This window comes from Eschrichtius robustus, chromosome 4 (genome assembly GCF_028021215.1).
Source record: "Eschrichtius robustus isolate mEscRob2 chromosome 4, mEscRob2.pri, whole genome shotgun sequence".
In the NCBI taxonomy this organism is placed as follows: Eukaryota; Metazoa; Chordata; class Mammalia; order Artiodactyla; family Eschrichtiidae; genus Eschrichtius; species Eschrichtius robustus.
In genome coordinates this window covers 66,127,604-66,148,172 of record NC_090827.1, presented here as the reverse complement: position 1 = coordinate 66,148,172, position 20,569 = coordinate 66,127,604, and the positions used below count along the sequence as shown (strand labels likewise).

Below are 20,569 nucleotides of genomic sequence, written 5' to 3'. Positions count from 1 at the left end.
AACGTAAGAAGACTGCAATCATATTAAGCAACATTTCTGACCACAGTGCTATGAGACTAGAAAACAAGTATAAAAACACAAACATGTGGAGGGGATATGGAAGAAAAGAAATAGGGGAGGGAAATTAAGAGGTACAAAGTTCCAGCTGCAAATAAATGAGTCATGGGTATGAAACATATGGTGTTGGAATATAATCAATAACTATGTAACATCTTTGTATGGTGACAGATCTTAACTAGATGTGTCATGGCAATCAGCTTGAAATGTACAGAAATACTAAATCACTATGTTGTGTGACAAGAACACAGTGTTGTAGTCAATTATACTTCAAAAACAAATAACCTCATAGAAAAATAGATCAGATCTGTGGTTATCAGAGGTTGCGGGGGTGGAAGGAGAATTGTATGAAGGTAGTCAAAAGGTACAAACTTCCAATTATAACAGAAATAATTACTAGGAATGTAATGTACAACATGATAAATATAATTAATACTGCTGTACATTATGTATGACACTTGTTAAGAGAGTAAATCCAAAGAGTTCTCATCACAAGGAAAATAATTTTTTTCTACTTCCTTAATTCTGTATCTGTATGAGATGATAGATGTTCACTAAACTTGTTGTGGTAATCATTTCATGATGTATGTAAGTGAAATCATTATACTGTATACTTTAAACTTATATAGTGTTGTATGTCAATGATATCGCAATAAAACTGGAAGAAAAAAACAAACAGAAAATAGTATATAAGGCCAACAGAGCAGGCAATATATATAACCACATAATTAAGTATTAAATTATACAGAATAAAAAGAAGAAAGGACAGCATAATAGGGGTTGAAATCTGGACATACAAGGCTAGAGCTATCACTAAGAAGGTAAATTTGGGGAACTAATTCAGACAGAGTTGATATCTAATGCAAAGAAAAAATGTTCTCAAGGTATGAATGTAACGGAAGAACAGAAGGAAAACTATTAAACTTGGGAAATATAGAGACAGTCATCAAAATTTATAGATGAACTGAGAAAAAGTAATCAATAAAAAGACACAGAAGGAAATCAAACAAAGAACATGCAGAACCAGAATATTATAGTATCAGAAGTCAGCTAGTGCTTAATTAGGCTAGAATGAAAACTACACCTTAGTCATCTTTATTACCTATAACATATAACATTATGTTTGGTACACAGGCTCTCAATAAATAGGCATCAAAACAATGAATTCAGGTTGAAGCCTATATTTCACTAGGCAGTGATACTGGCAAAAATGCTACCCAGCATGAGCTATTTTAGATATTATCTAAATTTGGATACTCAAAATGTGGTTCACAAACCAGCTACACCAGCGTCACCTGGAATAGACTGTTTAGAAATACAGAATCTTGGGTCCCACCCCAGACCTACTAAATCCGTTTATTAATCAGTATTTTAACAAGACCCTCAGTGAATTCAAATGCACATGCAAATATGAAAAGCACTGTTCTAGGTGCTTTAGTCATTCTCCCAGTTAAATCTGATTGGGGAGTAGAGGGATAAAGGATAAAATGAGCCAAATTCTGTCATGAACCCTTACAGCAGTATCACTCTCTGATTCTACTTTAAGAATAAGTTACAGGATTTGGCAATACTTTACATTTGGGATAAAATGCTGATAAGAGAGAACTGATTCATGCTTATAAGGTATATTCACCTTAATTATACTGAACCAGGGACAAAAATTTTAATTAAAAAAAGAAAATAATCTATTTTACCAATATTATGCTTAATAGTATCAACCAATACTTTTGAAGTGATGAGAATGGAAAACATTAGAAGAGTTAGCACAAAGTAAACCTTGTCAGTAAATAAGATCTTTTAGGGAGTAGATATAGAAAATAATAAAGAGTCAATTTACAAAACACTAAAGCAAGAATGAGAACTTTCAACATGGTTGACAGTGATTAGTAGTTTAAGGAATTATTTGTACAAACAGCAAGAATCCTCACTGATGAGCATCATTTTCCAGCCCCTCTCCAATCTCATCTCTCTTCTCCAACTTCTTTTCTTCTATTTCTTCCCTTCTTGTTCTTCCCTTACACTTCTCAAAAATATCCTCAGGAACTGCTCTAACAAATGAGAGGTGCTTATGATGTCAGAGATTATGGTCCATGTTCATGAATTGACTCAAACAAACACTAATGTGAATAATGATTTAAAGCAAAAGAATGTGAGGGGGAAAATGCTATCATCAAAGATTTATTCAGACAGTGATACAGGAAAAAAAAAAATCATACAAAGTAAAAAACAAACCAATTAAGAACATCATTTCAGAATCCAGTTCCAGATCAGGAAAGGTTAAAAACTGAATGACAACAAATTTAGAAAACTAATAAAAAGGAACATATACAGAAAATAAAGCTGATATATGAAACAGCTGGTAATGTGAAGAGAGGTGACTTAGAACTGAGGAGACATATGTCATAAGCAGGGAAACAACTAGAAAAGAGGTGACTACTGTAGAAACTTTTGCATATTTACATGTACAGGAATAGTATTCTGAAGGTGGGCATTTTTAAATAAACACTGCAAAAGTATTCATTCAAAACAGAGTAATACTTCTGTCACTGTTGATAATATATTCCAGTGACCCACAGAAATGCTAAGGCTAAGATATGGGGGCTTTTTAGGAATAGGATAGACATAGTCCCTGTTCTCATGGAGCTTTCAGTCCAGACTCTAGAGTACAAGACAAATTCAGCAAGTAATTATATGTCTGAAAATGAAGAGTGCTATTAGAGCAAATATAGGAACATACTGGGTTGAGGGATAATTATCAAGGAAAGTGATATTTAAACTGAGTACAAAGCTTGGTAAGGAACCCAGAGTATATTTAGGAAAAATTGTCTAAGTAAAAGGAAGAGGGCTTCCCTGGTGGTGCAGTGGTTAAGAATCCGCCTGCCAATGCAGGGGAAACGGGTTCGAGCCCTGGTCCGGGAAGATCCCACATGCCACAGAGCAACTAAGCCCGTGCGCCACAACTACTGAGCCTGCACTCTAGACCCCGCGAGCCACAACTACTGAAGCCTATGCATCTAGAGCCCGTGCTCCGCAACAAGAAGCCACAGCAGTGAGAAGCCCATGCACTGCAACGAAGAGTAGCTCCCGCTCGCCACAACTAGAGAAAGCGCGTGCACAGCAACGAAGACCCAGTGCAGCCAAAAATTAATTAATTAATTAATTTTTTTTTTTAAAAAAAGGAAGAGCATATTTAAAGGCCCACAGTTGTGAAAGTGGTCTGTTCATGGAACTGGAAAAATAAATAAAATAAATTACTCTAGCTTCGCTAAGGGGAGTAGCAGGAGCAATGGAGAGAAATAACAGATTTGAAAGCTACTTAGGAAGAAGTCAAAAGACTTACTGACTTTATATGGTTTGCTAGGTAAAGAAAACAGGAGCTAAAGATGAATCAGATTTCTTTCTTGAGCTAATAGATTTATTATGGCTCCATTTATGAAGATACTGAAAACGAGAGGAGGAAGAAGTTTGAAGGAATTTAGTTCCCAGCATGTTCAGCTTGAGAAGCCTGTGAGACAACAAAAGTAGAAGAGTTAATTTGCTCAATCCAGGTCATCAGTTTAGGCATTACGAGAGTATGTCAAGTGCTTGTGAACTAAAGGAAAATTATCTTCTGAGTAAAATATCTTTGGAATTAAATTATCTCAATATTTTTAGTCTTTGAAAACTGATGTGGTTGGCAGAATAATAGCCTCCTAAAGATGCACCCACCCTAATCACAAAATCTGTGAAACTATTATCTTACATGGCAAGAGACTTTAGAGATATGATTAAAGTTATAAACCTTAAAATAGTGAGATTATCCTGGATTATCCAGGTTGGCCCAATCTAATGACATGTGTCCCTAAAAGCTGTGGTAAGAGGGAGAGAGATGGGATGATGGAAGAGAGGCAAGAGAAATTTGAAACAATAAAAAGGCTGGCATTGCGGGTTTTGAGGATATAAAAGGAGAACCATGATTTAAGGAACACAGGCGATTTCAAGAAGGCAGAAAAAGCAAGGAAACAGATCCTCTCCTAGAACCACCAAAAAGGAACAAAAAACCTTGTCAACACCTGGATTTTGCCCCAGTAAAATCCATTTCAGACTCCTGACTCACAGAATGGTAAGATAATAAATGTGTGTTGTTTTAAGCCACTAAGTATGTAGTAAGTTGTTATGAGAGCAAAAGAAAAGTAATACAGAAGGCTATATTCACTAATGAACCTAGATAAGAAAATTTTAATATACATGGAAATTAGTGTACAACATATAGCAGGTACTCAATAAGTCTTTAACATTTATAATTTCAGAGAGTATCTTGCAAGTACACTTTCTTGATGTAATGTTTTTTCCTAAGAAATTACAGATAAATCAAAATTTTGTACCTTCAAATTTTGTGAATTCATATTCTACTTAAAGAACTAGTAAGAAAAATGCTTTCTTGTAATGTTAACTATCACCTTCAGTTTAGTCAGATTCTCCATGTTGTATTTCCTTAAAATGAACAACTGCTAACAAGAAACTGAAATAAGCAAAAAAATAAAGAATAATTCCAATAAAAAAGATGTGGTACACATCTGACATTTATAAGAGGAGCACAAAATAGGTCACTTTTCCTTCTATTCTAAGCAGAATTTTTCAAATATGCAAAGGCACATACAGGCAAAATTGAAGTCTGACAACTATTATTTCAGGTGATATAAAGTCTATGTTATAGACTATACAAAAAGAAAGCTAAAATAACTGAGTGGTAACTATATTAAAGTGAAACTTTTTATATTAAAAACTAGCTTAAATATTGTGCTTTAATATACTCTCTCTTCCCTTTATATCCACAATAGAGTATAGTATATTTAGAACCTTCAGGCGCAAAACCATTTTTGGTCAAGAAAATTTCCCCATTAAATAACAGTTTTTCCATTTGAACATCAAAAACGTTTTCACTTATTTCAAAACTTCTTGACACAGCTGAGAAAATATGGGCTCTATGTTGGGACAGATCCTGGACCAATATTTAACTTCTTTTGAGTGTTATCTCCTACCATATAGGATTGTCGTGAAGGATTAAATTATATTATGCACACATAAAGTGCAATTACATTTGGTAAGTGTTTTCTATTCCATTAACTATTCCGGAGGAAATTCTTTCTGTAAGAAATACCTTTTCTCTCTATTACTTAAAAAGTGATATACTTCAACACCATTTATGATAAAAACTCTCCAGAAAGTGGGCATAGAGGGAACATTCCTCAACATAACAAAGGCCATATATGACAAACCCACAGCCAACACCATACTCAACAGTGAAAAGCTGAAAGCACTTCCTCTAAAATCAGGAACAAGACAAGGATGCCAATTCTCACTACTTTTATTCAACATAGTTTTGGAAGTCATAGCCACAGCAATCAGGAAACAAAAAGAAATAAAAGGAATCCAAATTGGAAAGAAAGAAAGAAAACTGTCACTGTCTGCAGATGACATGATACTATATATAGAAAATCCTAAAGATGCTACCAGAAAACTACTAGAGCTCATCAATGAATTCAGTAAAGTTGCAGGATACAAAATTAAAACACAAACCTGTTGCATTTCTATACATTAACAACAAAAGATCAGAAAGAGAAATTAAGGAAACAATCCCATTTACCATTGCATCAAAAAGAATAAAATACCTAGCAATAAACCACCTAAGGAGACAGAAGACCTGTACTCCAAAAACTATAAGATGCTGACGAAAGAAATCGAAGATGACACAAACAGATGGAAAGATATACCATGTTCTTGGATTGGAAGAATCAGTATTGTCAAAATGACTATCCTACCCAAGGCAATCTACAGAGTCAATGCAATCCCTTTCAAATTACCAATGGCATTTTTCACAGAACCAGAACAAAAAATTTTACAATTTGTATGGAAACACAGAAGACCCCGAATAGCCAAAGCAATCTTGAGAAAGAAAAACAGAGCTGGAGGAATCAGGCTCCTTGACTTCAGACTATACTACAAAGCTACAGTAATCAAAACAGTATGGTACTGGAACAAAAACAGACATGCAGATAAATGGAACAAGAAAAAAATCCCAGAAATAAACCCACGCACCTATGGTCAATTAATTTTACAAAGAAGGCAAGAATATACAATAGAGAAAAGACAATCTCTTCAATAAGTGGTGCTGGGAAAACTCATCAGCCACAGATAGAGAATGTTCTAATTTCATTCTTTTAACACTATACACAAAAATAAACTCAAAAGAGATTACAGACCTAAATGTAAGACTGGATACTATGAAACTCCTAGAGGAAAACATAGGCAGGCACTCTTTGACATAAATCACAGCAATATCTTTTTGGATCCACCTCCTAGAGTAATGAAAATAAAAACAAAAATAAACAAATAGGACCTAATTAAACTTAAAAGCTTTTGCACAGTAAAGGAAACCATAAACAAAACAAAAAGACAACCCACAGAATGGGAGAAAATATTTCCCCATTGGAAATATTTGGTTGGAAACGAAGCAACCAACAAGAGATTAATCTCCAAAACATACAAACACTTCATGAAGCTCAGTATCAAAAAAACAAACAACTTCAATCAAAAAATGGGCAGAAGACCTAAACAGACGTTTCTCCAAGGAAGACATACAGATGGCCAAGAGGCACATGAAAAGATGTTCAACACTGTTAATTATCAGAGAAATGCAAATCAAAACTACAATGAGGTACCACCTCACACCAGTGTGAATGGCCATCATCAAAAAGTCTACAAATAGCAAATGTTGGAGAGGGTGTGGAGGAAAAGGAACCCTCCTACCCTGTTGGTGGGGATGTAAATTGGTGCAGCCACTGTGGAGTACAGTATGGAAGTTCCTTAAAAAACTAAAGACAGCAATAATACTCCAATAAAGATGTTAAAAAAAAAAACAAACTAAAGATAGTGTTACCATATGATCTGCAATCCCACTCTTGGGCATATATCCAGAGAAAACTGTAATTGGAAAAGATACATGCACCCCAATGTTCACTGCAGCACTATTTACTATAGCCAAGACATGGAAGCAACCTAAATGTCCATCCACAGATGAATGGATAAAGAAGGTGTGATGTATAAATATGTGTGTGTGTGTATTATATATATATATATATATATATATATATACACATACACACACACACATATACATACACACATACACTATGGAATATTACTCAGCCATAAAAAAAGAATGAAATAATGCCATTTGCAGCAACATGGATGGACCTAGAGATTATCATACTAAGCAAAGTAAGCCAGACAAAGACAAATATCATATAACATCCCTTATACGTGGATCTACAAAAAAAAAAAAGAAAAGGATACAAATGAACTTATTTTCAAAACAGAAATAGACTCACAGACATACAAAACAAACTTATGGTTATCAAAGGGGAAAGGTGGGGGGAAGGGTGGATAAATTAGGAGTTTGGAATTAACATAGACACACTACTATATATGAAATAGATAACCAACAAGTACCTATTATATAGCACAGGGAACTATACTCAATATTTTGTAATATTTTGTAATAACCTATAAGGGAAAAGAACATGAAAAAGAATATATATGTGTGTGTGTGTGCATGTATAACTGATTCACTTTGCTGTACACCTGAAACACGACTATACTTCAATAAAAAAAAGTGATACAAAAAGCACAAATTGATCTTTTCTTCATGATAGTGTCACCATTAAAAATCTTAATCACTATACAGTGATGACATAAGGAGAATGGCCATATTTCAGGTTTGACGGGACAATCCCAGTTTATGCTTACTGTCCTGACCTCCTCTCCCATTCTCAAATGTCCCAGTTTGTATAATAAATAAATAATGAGTAAATAATGGAATAGAAGAGTATTAATTTTTATCTACAAGAACTAGCCCCACTAGCTTAATTTTTTCCTAATTTATATTTTAATAAGCCTCAAGAATATATGATGCTGTCTTATTTGTGTTCTGGTAACTACCTGGTTTACTAAGCCTTTACCTTTTACTTTTCCCTTTATATATGCTGCCATTTTAGAAGCTACACAAAAGTCAAGTGACCTGGAGTTGACCTGGAGTTGAATTATATGTAAAATAAAGAGATTCTAGAAAAGAGTTTGTAGGCTTTTGAGGCCCTGTATAGATTTAAGTTTACTTTGCCTACTTCCCAAAGCTAAATAGGAGTATCACAAAAACACAAAGTGGTAGAATAATATTCTACCACTTTACATTACATATAAATACTCACATTATAAGTATTTATACATATAAATTAAATATAAACACTTACCCAGAGGTAGCAACTGTTTTTTGGAAGTGTGAACACTTATCTCTTCACCCTCATCCATATTTCGGTCTGAATTTCTTTGTAACCTGTCTTGGGCAATATGTGATATATTTATATTTTTACCTTTAGATTGTTCCATGTCAACTTCTTCTTCAACTACACTGGCCTTAAATTTTGTTCCCCGTTTTTGTTTTATAGTCCTTTTGTTTCCAGATGACTTTTTTGCATTCTCAGAATACATTTCATATTTTGAAGATTTACAATTATTTTCCATTTCATCTGTCAAAGCACAACTCCCACCCAGTATTTTTTGTTCAGAGGACTGAGATTTCTCTACTGGGTGAGCTTTGCCAGGATGTTTGTCACTTTTCAAACTTGTAGATGATACACTGTCATGTTTTTCTCTGGACTTCTTCCTTTCAAGGAGTACAGTGCTCTCATTAGGAGATACTGTGCATTGTTTCAGAGGCCCAGTCTTTCTTGGTATAGTAATCCATGGTTGATTGGCGAAACTTTTATCTGATTCATCAATTATAAATTCATCTTCTAATAACTTCATATTATTTGCAGGAGATAAATGAGGTGGAGCAGTTGCTATATGCCTAACAACAGAACTAAAACAGAATGTTACAATAAATAACAGCTCAAAAAGTAAAGCTTTTACCTTTGCTTTAAATAGCAGTTCACATGTCTCCTCAATTTTTCCTTCTCCATTAAAATCCTTCCTGGGACTTCCCCGGTGGTCCAGTGGTTAAGAATCCGCCTTTCAACGCAGGGGATGTGGGTTCGGTCCCTGGTTGGGAAACTAAGATCTCACATGCCATGGGGCAACTAAGCCTGCACGCCACAACTACTGAGCCCATGTGCTGCAACTACTGAGCCCGCACGCCACAACTAGAGAGAAGCCCATGCACCACAATGAAGAGCCCGCGCGCCACAACGAACGATCCCATGTGCCGCAACTAAGACCCAACTCAGCCAAATATAAATAAGTAAATAAATATTTTTTTTAAAAACCCTTCCCTCCTTTTACATTTCTATAATATCTGAGCATACTCATTTATTACACTAATGGGATCATAGAAATTTAGAGCTGGAAGGAATCTCTACTGCATCAACTAATTTGATGTTCCCCCATTCATTACATACATTAAACAGATAAAACCCAGAGATGTATAAATACAGCCCAGATACATTGACTTACAGTACAAAAATGCATGCCATTATTATATATAATGTTATATTAAATTTTGTTTATATAGATGTCTCTTGGGGCCTGAATCTCTTAACATCCAAAACAAGATTATTTCTGAGATACCTTCTAGTCTAATAGTCTAAGAAAATGCTACAAAATTACAGACTAAATTATATTATGTAAAAATTCACTCCAAGTTGGATAATTCACACATTTTCATATGTGTTTTAATACTGTAATCAGAGTATAGAAATAAATGAAGTGTATCTAGAAAGGTAAGCACACTGGGATTACACAGCATCTCTTCCAATTAGTTGGAAAAGTTTTCTAAAGAAGGATGGAATTATTCAAAAGATGGTAATCTGATGGAGTCATTTTGCATTTCCCTCCTTTTTATGACAACAGCCTTGAGCAAACCACATATTGGAGTGAATATGCAAAAATAAACACCTAGGGTAAACATCCAAATTCCAAAGCCAGCATATACACTCCTGTTTCTGCCTTTTTCACTTGAGTAAGGATGCTTAACTATTTTTATACACAGTAGAAGAAAAGGAAGAATGGAAGAACTGGATTATCATGTCTAGTTTTTTTCTCATTTTTAAGATATAAAAAAAGATTATAAAATGAAAATGCCTTCTCTACTTCTCTAATCTCAAACCCCTGATAAATCTTATAATGTAAAAAATATATACACATATATGCTAAGAAATATACTGTCTTCTAATAGGTAGAGTCTTACAAGTATATATAATTAGAAAACTCTAGAAAATCGAATAAAAAAGCAAAGTCAATATAAATAGACCACATAATATATAAATAGAAGACCATGTTTAAACAGAAATATTATTTTTCAGCACTTAAAGAAAAAGCCAATCTGATATAAATATGTTTAATTTGCTTTACTGTATGTTATCTGTAATATCTATTAATTCTATATATTAAAGAAGTAATGCTAAGTATTTAAAAATAAAGCCTTCCCAAACCAGCCAACAAGAACTCTCTAAATCTACTCCTCTATTCAAGAGACTTCCATAACTTCAAGGTTATTCAAACCAAAGATATCCTTAGGAAACAACTTTGATACTTACTATAGATCAAATGTTTATATCCTTCAAAAATTCATAAATTGAAACCTAATCCCCAATGTGATGGTATTTGAGGGTGGGGACTTTAGGAAGTGATTAGGTCATTAGGGTGGAATGGCTCATGAATGAATTAGTATCTTTATAAAAGAGACCCCAGAAAGTCCCCTCACTACCTTCTACCATTTGAGGTTATAGCAATAAGATAGACATACATGAACCAGGAAGCAAGTCTCACCAGACAGTGAATCTACCTGAGCCATGATCTTGGACTTCCCAGCCTCCAGCACTGTGAAATGTAAGTTTCTGTTGTTTGTAAGCCGCCCAGACTGTGATGGTCTGTTTAGCAGCCCAAATGGACTAAGACAACACTTTGAGACTAGAGAAAGATGACTTCTGGCTAGGTGGAAAAAAATCAAGACTCTGTGGCATTTGAGTTGGATCTTGAAGAATGGATATGATTTGGTCATGAGGAAATACAAGAAAGACAATCATAAGGAAGAGCATAAGCAAAGAAAAGGAGCAGGAAAGCACAAGTAATAGTGAGTAGTTACATCTGGCTACATCAATTAAACATACACTTTACTCACTAGTTTATCAAAAAAAAAAAAAAAACCAGCACATTAAAAAATACTTAATTACTTTTTTGGACATAGATATAATTAGCCCCTAAGTGTAACATATTTCTATCAGATTATGGGGACAACAGCCATACAAGGGATAAAAGATGCCACATATATATATGTATATATATACTGTATATATATATACACACACACACAGAAAGGCGAGGGGAGAGGCAGGAAGACTGGAGGGGTGGGGGGAGGGAGGAGTCAACTATGGAACACAGACTGAACCAAAGAGGAATTTCATTCATTCAATATGTTTTTTATAAAACCATCCTAATATATTCACTAGCATTCTGATAGATCTCACAGAAAATACAAAAGAAACTAAACTCCTGGAAAGAAGGGCTTATGTCTTAACCTACTAAGAAAGATATATAAAATAGCTAAACTATAACACAAGGCAAGAAACTATTTTAAAAAACACTGGAGTGGGACTTGGAAAAAATCAGAAGCCTACCATGGACCTTAGAAGAAAATATAAATTGGCATACGACAAGGGGAAAAGGTGTGCCAAAGCCAGGACAACTGCAAATATGTATGACAAGTTAGTAGAAACAGTTCACTAGTGACAGTGAAGGCCTTAAATACCAGCTGACAAATCTCAAGTTTATTCTATAGACCAGTGGTTCTCAACCCTATCTGCTATTAATTCTAGTTAACTCTAATGTGCAGCCAGTTCAGAATCACTGTATGGATATTGTAGAACCACTGAAGGTTTTTAAGTAGGCAAGAACAGATTAAAACTTATTTTAGGACTATCCTTTTACTAACACAATCAAAAGAAATAGAACAAATATTTAAAACACTTAATATTGAAATACAGGCACCCTGACATAATTTTATTTCTAAATACGGTCTTTATTCTTTGATCTCATACATACTAGAAAGTGCTGATGAACAGAAGCAATGAAAGCTGAATAAACTTTTCTTTCACATCTAATTCAATATCCCTTAAATGATGGCTTTGGGATTAATTTACTGGTAAGAAACTACTCTCTCCTTATGGGTTAGACATAATTTCAATTAAAAATTGTGTCAATTAAGATTAACTTCTAGTTAAATATCATTAAGAATCCTTAGATACTATTCAAAGAATGTGAAAGAAAAATGTGGACCATTTCTTAATAACTCACCTGGATTCACTTTTTCTTTTTACAGTTTCTAAAAACAATGTTGAAAAACTCTTTCTAGCTTGTGGGTGATCTTCACATTCTGAATCTTGTATTCTTTTTTGAGATGTTCCTAACTGTTTCCTCTCTTGTGGTCCTTCTGATACTTTATCCTCTATTTCTGATACTTTATTCGTTACTTCTACTTTCTTCAAATCATCTTTATCTTCAAAGTTTAACCTAAAAGGTTAAAAGGAAGACATGATGAATGTTCCCACCATTTGTTGAGTTATGAGTATTCCTGAACTCCCTTACAGTGACAATACAACTGCTTACAAAATTTTCCAGTGGGCCTTTATTTAAAATTTATAAATGCTGATGTGTTTCTCTTACACAAAATACACAAGGCAAATTGCTCAGAAAAATTAAATTTTATATTTGTTGATAGAAAAAAATGAGAGAAAAAGAATGGCTAAATCATATAACAAGGAAATGTGTAGCTTAGAACACTAGTTCTCAAACATTTAATATGAATTTGAATCATCTGGAGAATCTTATTAAAATGTAGATTCTGATTCAGTAGGTCTAGCACAGGGTTTGAGATTCTATATTTCTAACAGGCTTCCAGATAATGCCACTGCTCTCGATCCTGAGCTGCAGAGCACACTGTGAATAGCAAAATCTTAGAAGGTACTTAACTCCTCAGCTCCAAGAACCACACAAGACCCTAGAAAGATACTACACTCATGGCAGAGGTTCCCAATAGCAAAGGACCTTGAACAATCTGTTTTGCTTCTTAAAGGCCAAAGGGAAAGCCCCAAGAAATGGATGTGGGTTTACCACAACTCATCCTCAACAAAACTTACTCTTTGCTACCCTCAGATGACCTGATATATACCTACCCTTATAATTAGAAATAACATAGAGAAAATACAAATTGTTTCTCTTAGGAAGTTATAGAAAACTTATTATAAGGAAAAAAAACACATCCTGTGATAAACCATAAAGGAAAAGAATATGAAAAAGAATGTATATATGTATAACTGAGACACTATGCTGTACAGCAGTAATTAACACAACATTGTAATTCAACTATACTTCAATTTAAAAAATTTGTTTAAAAAGAGAAAGATCTGAATATAACAAAATATTCACATATGTCAAATCTGAATATGTGAGTGCCTATTGTGTTATCTTCTGTATGTCTACAGTATTTTAAAATATAAATCTTAAAGAAAAGAAAAAAGAAAAAAACATGCTTTTCCATAGACCATAGAAAAGTTTACCCCCAAACTTCTCTGAAGAACACTTTAAGGCCTTCCATATTAAATATAAACTGAATATATACTGAATGCATGTTATGTTTTTCTCAAAACATGTTAATATTCCTCAATACTTACTATAAAATACCTAAAAGACTAAATTACCCACTTTTTAACATAAAAGATAAAATAGCTATAGTAAGATTAATATCTTTTAAATAAACAAAAATTCACCTTTTTTTGGTTTTATGAGAAATCTCTGTACTTGAAGGCAGCATATTTACTGAATTTTCAGAAGTATAGGTTTCTCTCTTTTGGGCAACAGATGGAATAGTCTTTTGCAATGAAGATGCTTTTGCATCCAGAAGATCAGAAGGTAAGCCAATAGATAAGTAAAATTCCTCATCAGCTTCATTGTGATGATCTTTTAGTTTTTTACTTGACATTTTTCTCGAGTCAGATGTATTGTTAGAATGAACATCAGTTGCCAAAATTTTCTGATGAACCTCATGGGCCTGAACTAGAAGAAAATTACATGAAGATATTAAAAACTCTTTAAATAATAATACTAGAATGAAATGTGCTTTTTAAAATTCAGCAACAATTTAATTAGAAGGTTTCCAGAAGACTCACAGGTCATTAAGTTTATAATCAAAGATCCAGGATTAAAATATACAAGTACTTTAAGAGTTCTAATTTATGAAATTAATAAACTGAAAGGTGTATTTGGTCCATGCTCCACAGTTCTAAAATGAATAAAATCCTCAAACAGAAAATTCAGTTTTATTGATATAGTAAATTTATTCAAGATTTGAATATAGTCAAACTCAGAGAAGGAGAGATTTGAATAATGGTTGCCAGGGACTAGGAGAAGGGAGAAATTCAGAGTTGTTAATTAACAGGTATAAAGTTTCAGTTATACAAGATAAATAAGTTTTAGAGATCTAGAGTACAACATTGTGCCTATACATAACAATACTCTATTGTACACTTAAAAATCTGTTGAGAGGGAAGATCTCATGTAAAAATGTTCTTACTGGGACTTCCCAGGTGGTGCAGTGGTTAAGAGTCCACCTGCCAACGCAGGGGACACGGGTTCGAGCCCTGGTCTAGGAAGATCCCACATGCCGCAGAGCAACTAAGCCCATGCACCACAACTAGAGCCCACAAGCCACAACTACTGAGGCCATGTGCCACAACTCCTGAGCCCACGTGCTGCAACTACTGAAGCCCGTGAGCTCTACGGCCCATGCGCCACAACTACTGAGCCCACATGCTGCAACTACTGAAGCCCGCGTGCCTAGAGCCGATGCTCTGCAACAAGAGAAGCCACCGTAATGAGAACACTGCAACGAAGAGTAGCCCCCGCCTGCCACAACTAGAGAAAGCCCGTGCGCAGCAACAAAGACCCAATGCAGCCAAAAATAAATAAAATTTTAAAAAATAAATAAATAAAATAAAATGTTCTTAGCACAATAAAGTAAAAATTCTTTTAAAGATTTAAATAAATCTTTACATAGCTAAAATAAGTAACAGGTGATCCTAGAGAAATCATGAGATTCAATCTTTAGGTTAAGAGTTGGGTAAACTAGGGCAGCTAGATGAGCACACTTTTATACATATACATACACATATACATATAGAACAGATACATATATAGATACATAAAATATATGTATATATAGGGAGAATATTTATATACACATACATCTTTATATCTATACAAAGAGAATATATATCATACACATATGTCTTTATATCTATATAAAGAGAAATATATATTCTTTTAACCCTTAACCTTTAAATATCAAAGAAAAAGTAGAATGGCTGGGTAGTACTCATACTGATTCATACTCTCAAAAAGAAAAGATTAAAAATTTAAAATAAGTCAAAATGGGCTTTTGGTTCTGGAACAAAATTACATACTCACTTTTTCCCGCTTCTCCCTTTAAGTACAACTTAAACAAACAATAATAACAGAACTCTGAAAGCTGGAAGAAGGTATATTTGCTAGGAACCTCAAACCTTAAGCAACAACGGATAATGTGGTGAATCCCCTGTAGCATCAGATAATGAAACAAACCAAAATACCACTGCTAGAACTCTAAACACTTAAATGTCATTGGAAATAAACTCCACAAAAATAGGCAAGAGCCTTCACATTAAACCAAAACAGGCCAACTATAACAAAAGACTGAAATACAATGAAGAGTCCCTTAACATAATAACCAAAATGTTGAGGATACAATCAAAATGACTCATCATAATAAAAATTTAAAAAAAAGAAAAAACACAATCTGAAGAAGAAAATACGATCAATGGATGCAAATAGACAAGATGAATCAGATGCTGGAATTATTTAACAAGAATTTATTTAAAGCAACCACCATAAAAATGTCTTAACGTTCAATTATAAATTCTCTTGAAACAAATGAAAAGACAGAAACTCTCAAAGAAATAGGAGTTACAAAAAGAGACCCAGCATTTGGATCTTAGCCATTATAGTTGTGTAGTGGTATCTAACTGTTGTTTTAATTTAAAATTCCCTAATGACGATAACGATGAACAAATCAAAACCACAATGAGATACTAATTCACACCCATTAGGATGGGAAGGGAGGGAGGGAGGGAGGGAGAAAATAACAAGTTAACAAGTGTTGGTGAGGATATAGAAAAACTGGAACCCTTGCGCACAGCTGGTGGGAATGTAAAATGATGCAGCCACTATGGAAGATAGCTTGGTCATTCCTCAAGAAATTAAAAATGCAATTACCATATGATCTAGTAATTCCTTTTTTGCCTATATATCCAAAAAGATTGAAAGCAGGGGCTGCAAGAGGTACTTGTACGTCTGTGCTCACACCAACATTATTCACAAAAGACAAAAGGTGGAAACCACCTAAATGTCCATCAATGGATAAATGGACAAAACAAAATATTGTATACATACAGTGAAATATTATTCAGCTTTATAAAGGAAGGAAAACGTGACACACGCTACAAGCTGGCTGACACTTGAGGACATTATGCTAAGTGAAATAAGCCAGTTGCAAAAGGACAAAAACTGCACAATTCCACTCATATGAGGTATTTAGAGTAGTCAAATTCAAAAACAGAATGTAGAAGCGTGGTTACCAGAGGCTGGGGGGTAGAGGGAGATTGTTTAATGGGTTCAGTTTTGCAAGATGAATAAGTTCTGTGGATGGATGGTGGTGACAGTTGGACAACCTGACTGTCCTTAATGCCAAAGAACTGTACACTTAAAAATGTTTAAAATGGTAAATTATATGTTATATTATTTTACCGTAATTTTTTAAAATCATTTTTTAAAAAGGAATAAAGAGCACAAACAGTGATGTATGTGTAAATATAAACACTGACTGATTAAAGCAAAAATAAAGTCTTATAGAGATAAAAGATACCAAAATACACAGCAGAATTACAATAGAGGATAACAGGAATAAAATATATGACAACAGTATGTCAGTTGGGAATTAGGGAGTTGTTCTAGTTACTCTGTCTGCATAATAAGTAACTCCATGCCTTGGCTGCATAAAACAACCATATATTATGTTCATAAATTCTGTGGGGCCGGAATTTGGCAGGGCACAGCAGGGATGACTTGTCTCTACTCCATGAAGTCTGGGGCCTGGAATGATTTGAAAACTTGCTTACTCGCATGTCTAACATCTGAGGCTGGCTGCAGGCCGAAGGAATATTGCTGTCTATGTATGTCTGCAAGTAGGCTAGTTTGGGCTTTCTCACAGCATGATGTCTGGGTTATAAGGTAGAGTATCCTAAGAGGGAAACAAGGAGAAAGGGAGGGAGCCAAGCAGAAGCCTTTTATGTCCTAACCTTGGAAGTCACACAGTATCACATATACCACATTCTATGATATATCATATGATACAATATATGATGTGATATGATATGATATATGATATGATATGATATGATATGTACAAACAACCTCACTTACGGGGGTGAGGAAAAATGCTGACCTAAGTAAGGTTAGAAATGAATGGAGTCTGTAAAACTAAAAGCTAAAGAAATTGTACATTACATTGTCATACTAAGTGAAGTAAGTCAGATAGACAAAGACAAATATTATATGATATCACTTATATGTGAAATCTGAAAAATAAAACAAAACAGAAACAGACTCACAGACACAGAAAACAAACTTATGGTTACCGAAGAGGCAGGAGGGTGAGGGATAAATTAGGAGTATGGGATTAACAGATATACATTACCATATATAAAATAGATAAACAACAAGGATTTATTGTATAGCACAGGGACTATATTCAATATCTTATAATAACCTATAATGGAAAAGAATCAAGAAAAAAGTATATGTATGTGTACATATATACATATTTATATAACCAAATCACTTTGCTGTACACCTGAAACTAACACAATATTGTAAATTAAGTACAATAAAGAAATTGTACATAAGCACTGTACTCCAGTAGATAAAATTGTTTTCCATGGGTTTAAGTCAACAATTCTGATACTGTTATACATGTATATAGGAATAAAAAGTTAAGTAGGTGGATGGTGAATGGTAAGTGCCAAGTTTCTTACACACAGAGTGGACGTTTACAGATAAGCAAGGCAAAGAAACAAGAGTAATCCATGTGGTAATAAATTACAGTTGGAAACATCAATATGAATTCATGTTTAACTTGATATAGATACAGTTACACAGAAAAATATTTATAGATATGTGTATATATACCGGTTACCATACACACATATATTTCCTTGCTCTGTCAGCTGAGACAGTCTTGAAGCATTAACACCCCAGGAGTAACAGCACACCTAGCACCCAGATCTTGGTTCCTAATACCATTCTCCAGTAAAAGGAACCACTGGTTCCTTGGAGAAATGGCTGATTCTAGGGTAAGTTGAGCCTGGAGCATCCTGTAGTTCCAGAAGGTAAGGAAGTGTTCAAAAACAACAGCAATAACAACAAAGATGGGGTCCATCAAAGGGGCACAGGAGCCAGTGAAAGAGCTTTCTAATGGCCAAAGCTGGAACAGTTTGAGTAACAAATTTAATAAAATAGTACTGGATTATAAACCAAAGTATAAAATAAAGTTTCTACCTCAAAAACTAAAAAAAAGAGCAAAATAAACCCAAACCAAGGACAAGAATGGAAAAAATAGAGCAGAAATCAATGAAACTAAAAACAGGAAAACAACACAAAAACTTACTGAAACAAGAAGCTAGTTCTTTTAAAACAGTGAATAAAAATGATAATCCTGTAACAAAATTAACAAAGGCAAAAAGACAAGACACAAATCAACAATATCCAGAATAAAATGGTATATCACAACAGATCCTGCAGCCATTAAAAGGATAAGAAAGTAATACTATGTACAACTTTATGCTGATAAACTCAACAACTTAGAAGAAATGGACCAATTCTTCAAAAACCATAAACAAAAATGTGCCAAGATAAAATAAATAACCTAAATAGTCCTATAACTATTAAAGAATTGAATTTGTGACTTAAAAGCTCTTGAAAAAGAAATGCCACAGACCAGATGATATCACTGGAGAATATTATACCAAAAAATCAGAGAATTAAAATCAATTTTACATAATCCCTTCTAGGAATTAGAAGGGGGAATAATTTCCAACTCATTTTATAAGGTTGGTGAGCATTACCTTGATACCAAAACCATACAAATACAGCATAAAAAAGAAAACTACAGATCACTATCTCTCACTAACTTAGATGCAAAAAATTCTCAAAATTTTAGCAAACTGCATCAAACAATGTATAAAAATTAGTAATACAACATAATTGACATTTATGGTCAACTGCACTCAACAACGGAATACTTGTTTTTCAAGTGCCCATGAAGCATGCATAAAGGCAGACAATATCTTGGGTCATAAAACAAATAAAACAAATCTTCACAAATTTAAAAGAACTAAAATGACATAGTGTATATATGCTATGCCATAAAGAAATCAAGACTAGAAATCACTAAGGGAAAGACAACAGGAAAAGTATATTCATTTAGCATAATGTTTCTAAGGTTCTTTCATGTTGTAGCATGTATCAGAACTTCATTCCTTTTTTTGGTTGAATAATATTCCACTCTACACATGTACCACATGTTGTTTGTCCATTCACTTGTTCATGGGACACTTTGGTTGTTTCCACCTTTTGGGTATTATGAATCATACTGCTATGAACATTGGGGTATAAGTATCTGTTTGAGTCCCTGTTTTCAATTCTTTTGAATATAAACCTAGGAGTAGAAATGCTACTTAATACCTAATTTTTTGAGGAACCACCAAACTGTTTTCCACTGGCTGCATAATACATGTGGGTTTCTATAAATTCCACATCCTCAACATGTTTTATTTTATTTAAAAAATAATAATATCCATCCTAATATGCATAAAGTGGTATCTCTGTGGGGTTTTGATTTGTATTTCTCTAATGACTAACAATGTTGAACAACTTTTCATGCAGTTGTTATCAGCTTGCCAGATGCATAGCAAGCCAAAACGCTGAGACAACAAGGTTTGCAGCAAAGAAAGGGTTTTATTTGCAAGGCAGCCAAGCAAGATGATCTGAGGCGTGGGGAGCTTGGGGAAAGGTGACTGAAAAAAAGTTGCAATAATCATCACTCTGCACAGGCCTCTGCATGGTCAAAAGGTTACTGGAGTGGACCCTTAAGCATAACCAGTTGAAGGGTGGTCCTATTCAGTCTTAACCAGCTCAGCACAAACTAGATGCAGCTGACTTCAAGTTCCCAGAAAACAACTCAGGCAAGTATCTTGTTCAGGTTACATGCCACTTGAAGGACATGCAAGTCTGAAAGCAAACTCAATTAGTGAAGGCAGGTAAAACACATTCACTGGCCAACTGGAGAAATGTCTATTCAAGTCCTTTGCCCTTTTCAGTTGGGATGTTTATT

The 20,569-nt window shown here is 34.1% G+C and overlaps 1 protein-coding gene across 3 annotated transcripts in view; it reads right to left on the bottom strand.

Annotated features, from left to right (window-relative positions):
* Positions 1 to 20,569, bottom strand: part of CENPC (centromere protein C) — an 89,426-nt gene that overhangs the window by 44,127 nt on the left and 24,730 nt on the right. For 2 of the 3 annotated variants that reach the window (XM_068542866.1, XM_068542868.1), the window contains exons 6-8: positions 13,857 to 14,142; positions 12,385 to 12,600; positions 8,346 to 8,956 (exon numbers count right to left, since the gene is read on the bottom strand). In XM_068542866.1, the coding sequence (XP_068398967.1) occupies positions 8,346 to 8,956; positions 12,385 to 12,600; positions 13,857 to 14,142 (1,113 nt within the window). The remainder of the gene's footprint in view (positions 1 to 8,345; positions 8,957 to 12,384; positions 12,601 to 13,856; positions 14,143 to 20,569) is intronic. The other variant, XM_068542869.1, reaches the window with a different exon arrangement.